Genomic DNA, 6846 nt, shown 5'->3' on the forward strand with positions numbered 1-6846 from the left:
ATTAAACGATATCTGAAAGTTGTAGATAAATAATAATTTGGTTAATCTGGTTGTTTTAGATACACAGGCGCCCTCTATTGAGAAATCTCACAGTAGCCCTGGCACAGCGAAGCCTTCCCAATCTGAGGGCCAGAGTCATGGACACAGTCAACACTCTCGCTCACACGGTGCCCATACCAAAAGCACCACACGGCACCATCAGGACTGCGGCAGAGGAAGTGGCAAAGCTACAGGTGATGCCCCTGAGCAGTCACAGCAGCAGCCTCAGCAACGTCTCCAACCAAGTAAACCAAGGCGCAAATAAAGCCCACGCAGCATGGCTTCCTCACATTCATCTGTTCAGCCTTCTGTTCACGTATTTATTTTCTCTTCCTTTGGTTTTCTTTTGGATTCTTGCCCCCCTCACCATGACTCCCCTTAGAGCTTCCCCTGTTTTCAAAGTGTGCCCAGCCCTCACACTTCTCTTCTGTATGTGAAAAGATAAACTAAGCCCTGCTGCACACTTTTACTATGGCACTTTATTTAATACTGAACCTATTCTTATGTCACAAACAGTGATACATAACATCCGTATTAAGTTCAAAAATAAAAATAAAAAAATGTTTTTTATGGTGTACGTCAATAGTATAAACAATATAAAGATAATTCAAATTACCAAGTAACTAGCGTACATAAATATTGATGATGACAGAAGAAAGTTGAACCCAAACCTTTTTCATTAGAAAATATCAACTACTATTGATATTTCTATTTAACTTTTTCTTAAGAGCTTTTGATTTAAGCTTATTAACAAACAACAAACAACTCTCCCCTTTCCTGGGGACTGCTGTGCATGCAGTTGGTTTCCTCCCTCCATCTTTGTTTAATCAACTACTGAGCACCAGCACCTCAGTCCATGCTGCACAGCCTGCCTCAAAGAGACTGCAGGTGGCACCAGTGTGCACTTCTCACTGTGGCTGCATGACGTTGGTAACCATGGTGAAGAGACAGTGTCCCACTCTCTGAATCTCCATCTTGCTCCTCCCTCCACTGTCTTGGACTGGAACCATGATACCTGGTTTTGACCCGTCACCCGTGACCTGCCGCCACTCAAACTAATGGATCCAGGCCATAGAGGTCGTTTTTCACTGAAGCCCCAAAGACACAGCGTAGTGGGTGTGCTCACCATTCAGAGAGCTCAGTCCGACTGGCTGCCCACCCTGCCGCCTGTGGCCCTCAGGCGCCCGCCGGATGGCAGACATTTGACCCTCAGGAAGGCCTGGTCAGAGGAGAGGCCCCAGAGCAGCGGAGGTGAGAGCAGAGAAGCCCTGAGGGAGCACAGAAATGTGTGAGAGAATTGCTATACTAACGCACACCTGCAAAATAGAGACATCTTATACACTTAAAAAAATCATGAGATAACTTGAGTTCAATTACAAAAGATTTGTGCAATTAAACACACTCCTTAAAATATCACAATGCAGCTCACTAATACCACTCAATAAATGTCAAAGTCATGTCATCTTGGCTCTGGTGCGAGAAGCTGGTCTTACAGATCTCACAGTCTCTTTGTGTTGAGTGGCCAAAGAGATGTATTTAACATGAATCCAGAGTCTCATTTACATATTTCACATCATTCATACTTTTTAGAATGAATACAGCAGCCAGTGAGGGATTTACATGCCAGTGTAAAATTAAACAAACTGGACCCACAACATGCCAATGAAACAAAATTAACATTTAATTAAACCAAGTTTACTAACAATGTTAAATGATTCAGGTGTTAAACATGCTATTATAAATGTAATATTTTGGTAATACAGCTCCTGTAATGTCCTAACCATTACTGCATTGTCTGTTTAAGATAACATTGTGTGCTTCTTGCTGCTCTTCACCATTTGTGTGATTCATTTCAATTCTCTTAATTCTCTTGTGTGCATTAAGAACATTGTTCAATTGTTCAGTACAATTTGAAGGATTGTATGTTATAGGGACCATTTTAACTATCACAATACAAATGAGCAGTTATTCCCAGGGGCTGCCCATTATTTCATGTATGTTGTTGTGACATTCGTGCAGTGCGCTCAGCCTACAGATCTGGTGAAACTCCGGTCACAGCAGCCTCTCTGGACAGTGGGCTCAGTGGGAGCGTCTACAGCTTGTTAGATGAAGAAGCAGAAGCCAATGAGGTGGACAGTGCCATTTTCCAAGTGCCCAGATTGTGAGACATTTACCCTTTGACGTCACATGATCAATGTAACATAAATAGTCTAGTATTGATTGTTTACTTTGAACTTTATTCTAGAGGGAAAATCCCAAATGGCACGGACATGGTAAAATCATCCATGGGGCACAATGATGGTGAAGGTAATAAATATTTTTGTATGACCACAAAACATTTATACAGCTTGGATGCTGATTGCATCTTCCTTTCATAAAGCTCTGAATTACACCAATGACTAATGGAAACATGTTAATAACTGCCGGAAAAAGGGCATTGTGGTTCTAGTTTCAGTGTAATCACAGTCACTCATGTCTTCAGAATTTGTTGCTGTCAAGTCCTTTTGACCCATCTTCCTAAAAAGCTAATTTCTACTGAGTTGCTAAGGCAACAGAGGTCTGAGCAAACCCTATTATTGCTTTGCACTCCGTGTTTGATTTTACTCATTGTGACATTTCTCTGAGGGTCCACCGGAGGTCAGACGCCATTCTCGCTGCAGTCTCTGTATGTAATATGTGTGTGTGTGTGTGTGCGTGTGTGTGTGTGTGTGTGTGTGTGTACAGGTAAGTCTCATGTGATGGGGGAAATTAAGATTGCTCTGAAGAAGGAGGTTAAAACAGAAGGTGACCACCTGGTGTTGGAAATTCTTCAATGTCGCAACATCACCTATAAATTCAAAACCCCAGACCATCTACCAGGTAAAAAATCTTCAAACACAAATTAAATGTACAAATATGGTATACGGACTAAATCACCATTGTGTAAAATGTAAACATGGCACCTTCCAATATGAAACATGACCTTTACAGGACATTTCATACACAAGAGACATTTAGGGAGCAAATGTATGTGCCCTGCCTTGAAAAAGAGTAATTAAACTGATCCGTGTATGTACTCACAGACCTTTATGTGAAGCTGTATGTGGTCAACATTGCTACTCAGAAAAGGATAATCAAGAAAAAGACCAGAGTGTGCCGCCATGACCGAGAGCCTTCTTTCAACGAGACCTTCCGCTTCTGCATGAACCCCACAGGCCATGCACTGCAGGTGATCTTTTTTTCTGTACCATACACTTTCCAGAAATGCCCGTAAATGTGCATAGACAATCTAATTTTATCTGCAAACAGCTGTTCCTGGTGTCTAATGGAGGCAAGTTTGTGAAGAAGACGCTCATCGGTGAGGCTTACGTGTGGCTGGACAAAGTGGATCTTCGTAAACGGGTGGTGAGCTGGCACAAGTTGCACACTAGCTCGGCCCAAATCCACTCGTAGAGGAACAGCCAACATGCAACGGCGATCACGCTATGATTTTACTAACCATCAATGTGCTTTGGGCAAACTAAACTCTGGGTGGAGTGGACGATAAAAGAGAGCTGTTTTCTAGAAGAGGCTGTTGACATGTTTACAGAATGAACAATGTAGTGTAACCAGGGTCAAAGGTCAAGAGTAATCAACCAGGTATGTCACACTTTAACAGATCCATCAGTGCATATGTACACGCTCTCAGTCACTAACGCACAGCCTTCATAAACACTGAAAATAACACTCACGTTTACTAGAAACAGGGAATAGACATAATGATTTTATGTCTTGAATTAGTTTAAAGCCATTATTACACCATATCCCATGCGCTTATTACCTACAGAAGTTTATTGATTTACAAAGCATTTTCAAAGCAACATTTTATTTACTCCTATATGAAGTTATCTTATTTATTTTTGTATTACAACAATAGCAGAAACTTTATTTGTTGTCTCCTTGGGAAAGATAGTCTATTTTGTAACACACTGACTAGCATTCCACTGAAAGAGTAAAAGAAATCCTTAAGTATGTATTTAATTACTTCTTCTGAGGACCGATCTGTTTTCTTAAGTAAGTTTATTATACTGATTAAATAATAATGATTATTATGTAATATAATATTCATACTACCTAATAGAGTCTGGATATTATACTGTATATCGTGCGCATGAGTATTCGATGTGCAGTGCCACACTTTCTGCACAGAAAACCTCAATGGTTCACTTTGTAAATAGTGAATAAAATGTTAACACTGGAAGTTTAAATATATTGATAGATATATAGAATATATAGAGTTTTCTTTATCACAGACAATCGGGTGTGGTTGATCGTGATAGAGCTTTTATTTACCCACAATGCCCCTCCAAATGTGAGTTCGTTATTAAACATTTGACATTACATGTGTCTTTGTCGGGAGATTCAAGCACACAATGTTTAGAGTAGACTGCTTTTGTAGTATTTTGCACTTTTTGCTCAGAATGTAAAGCTGACACGGTCATTCTGCTTTAAATTACATATCCATAGAGGTCTTTATGTTTAAGGTGAGGAAGGAGGATTCACTGGATAACAAAGACCAGGTTATGTAATAAAATACACTACCTGGATCAGTGGCAGTAAGACATTTATCTGTTTTATGTTCCTTGACCCCCTGTAACATTGTTGATTATTTGAGCATTTTGAAGAAGGCCATTCAGTGTGCACTTGGAAGTCATGAATGAATCAGTGGCTTCATAAGTTACTCTTTCATTTAATAAAAAAAAATAAAAACAATACTGAGGGACTTCTATGCAACATTGACAGGGACAACAAGTACAATCTCCATTTGAGAGATGAATTATATCACTTTTAGTTATATTTTGCACTTTATTTATTTATTTTGTTAATATTATTATATTTCAGCAAATCCAACTTGTTATTTTGTGTTTTTAAACACTCAAGATGTCTTATTTATTTGTTTACACATCATTTCTAGATTTGAAAAAAAAGTAAGTTGTTTTTTTTATACTTGGTGATATTTGTTTACAATATTTAGAGGGCCTAAACTCAGAGAACTAATTCAATGTTATTATTTTATGAACAAATACTTGCAAAAACTCAACTTTACAGGTAGAAATGTTACTTATCATGTGTTTGTCATTTTGCTAGTTTCATTGTTCAGTAACATATCCACAAGAATTGTATAAAAGGGTAAATTCAGCATAAAAAGCTTGTTAGTCCTACTTGTTATTTTTGTATCCATGTGCTGGTACATTTAGCATCTTCATACCAAGCCCATGCATGCCATTGGCTCCTATATATATTTGACTTAAATTGTGGTTTGTCTAACAGTTTTCTTTTTGCATTTCTTGTGAGTCTTAAGTCAACAATACTGTCACACGTACTCCTACATCTGTCATCTCTATTTCCATCCTTGTAAATACATGTTTTGTACTGGGGTTTGTGGGCACATGCTTCATGGCAGACAACTAGACACAATAGACTTGAATAATGTACAGTGATGTGAAAAAGAACTGAGCCGTCTGTCTTTATGGACTGAGGTTTATCAACCCACTCACACCAAACACTAAAGCATTATCATAACCTAACTAACACAGAGGAGATTTAAATGTGCCCTCACTGGATGTTGCATGTTTTTTTGGTGGTTCATACTATTTTTGTGTCCAGATATTAATGAAAAAATTACCTAAGTAGAAGGATATTGAACAGAGAGAAATAGATATAGAGGCAAATAATATATGATATTGTATGCTGACTGTACAAAGATATGCTTGTAAACCTGTCCTGGTTTTCCTCTTGTAAAGTATACTGACATACTGTCATGGTTTTGTGATTGTATGCAGAAGGTATTGATAAATTATGCAAATTGTGCTGTAAAAATGGCTGTTGCCCCATGTGTCAATATTAAATATCAATACAACTTAACTTTTGTCTTGAGTTTGATTCATAAAAGATGGTTTGGGATGTGCAACAGCCCTGAAACAAAACCATTCTTAATGTTTTATTATTAGTTTTATTTGGTTACTGTGTAGGCCATCCCTTTGTATAGACTCATGATAATTACTAAAGTATTATAAATGTGTGGTCCCTAGAACTGTGCATTCGTTTAATTGGTTGCGTCCACAACCATACATCTTAAATAGGTAAGAATTACATACATGCCAATTGTCCTCCAGCCAGTAAGCGGCGCTACTGTCTTCTGTGTCAATATAAAACATCAACTAGAGCTGGAAAGGAGGCTACGAGCTTGGCTTTGGTTGGATATTTTGATAGATCCATGGAATATCCTCATTATGGGTTTATTTTTCTTATCATGTCATTATTCTTTATTTGAGTGTGTGTTGTGCTTGATATCGTTGCACCAATGAAATTTCCCCATGTGGGACAATAAAGGAATATCTTATCTTATCTTATCTTATATCGGGGAAATCCTAAACGCAAAAAGAACCATATGTTCCCACAGTGGCCACTAGATGGAAGCATTTTCACTCCTCCTAATCTCCTGCTTCTCGCGTGTTCTCTGAGCTATAGTGGCCCGCAGACACTAGATTGTAAGTAAAATTACAATTGAAAGTTGACATAGACAAAACATAGCCTACTAACTTATTCTGTCAAACCCCAAAATAGCAGTAGTCGCAAAAAATGGCCCACTGAGTCTTTTTTTCCACTATTTATTTATTAATTAATTTATATTTTCTCCAGATCAGGAGAATCAAAATGTTCATGTTCTAGGTTCCATTCCAACAGCATGTTTTGAAAGCTTTAGTCACACTACGAATTTCTCTGAAATCGTGATAACTTGTCATTGCGTTCACTCACATCTGTTGCAGTGTTTGTAAATCGTATTCT

General features: G+C 38.3%; 1 protein-coding gene across 1 annotated transcript in view; it reads left to right on the top strand.

Annotated features, from left to right (window-relative positions):
• pcloa (piccolo presynaptic cytomatrix protein a) overlaps positions 1-5922 on the top strand; it is a 48518-nt gene extending 42596 nt beyond the window's left edge. Inside the window, exons 21-26 of the mRNA XM_072455080.1 lie at positions 1108-1290; positions 2059-2200; positions 2285-2346; positions 2764-2898; positions 3102-3247; positions 3328-5922. Coding sequence (XP_072311181.1) covers positions 1108-1290; positions 2059-2200; positions 2285-2346; positions 2764-2898; positions 3102-3247; positions 3328-3471 — 812 coding nt within the window. The 3' untranslated portion in view covers positions 3472-5922. The remainder of the gene's footprint in view (positions 1-1107; positions 1291-2058; positions 2201-2284; positions 2347-2763; positions 2899-3101; positions 3248-3327) is intronic.
• The last annotated feature ends 924 nt before the right edge of the window (positions 5923-6846 follow it).

The sequence above is a fragment of the Eucyclogobius newberryi genome, unplaced genomic scaffold (genome assembly GCF_026437365.1).
Source record: "Eucyclogobius newberryi isolate DKJ021-1_F unplaced genomic scaffold, fEucNew1.0.hap1 SCAF_2, whole genome shotgun sequence".
NCBI classification, from domain to species: Eukaryota; Metazoa; Chordata; class Actinopteri; order Gobiiformes; family Gobiidae; genus Eucyclogobius; species Eucyclogobius newberryi.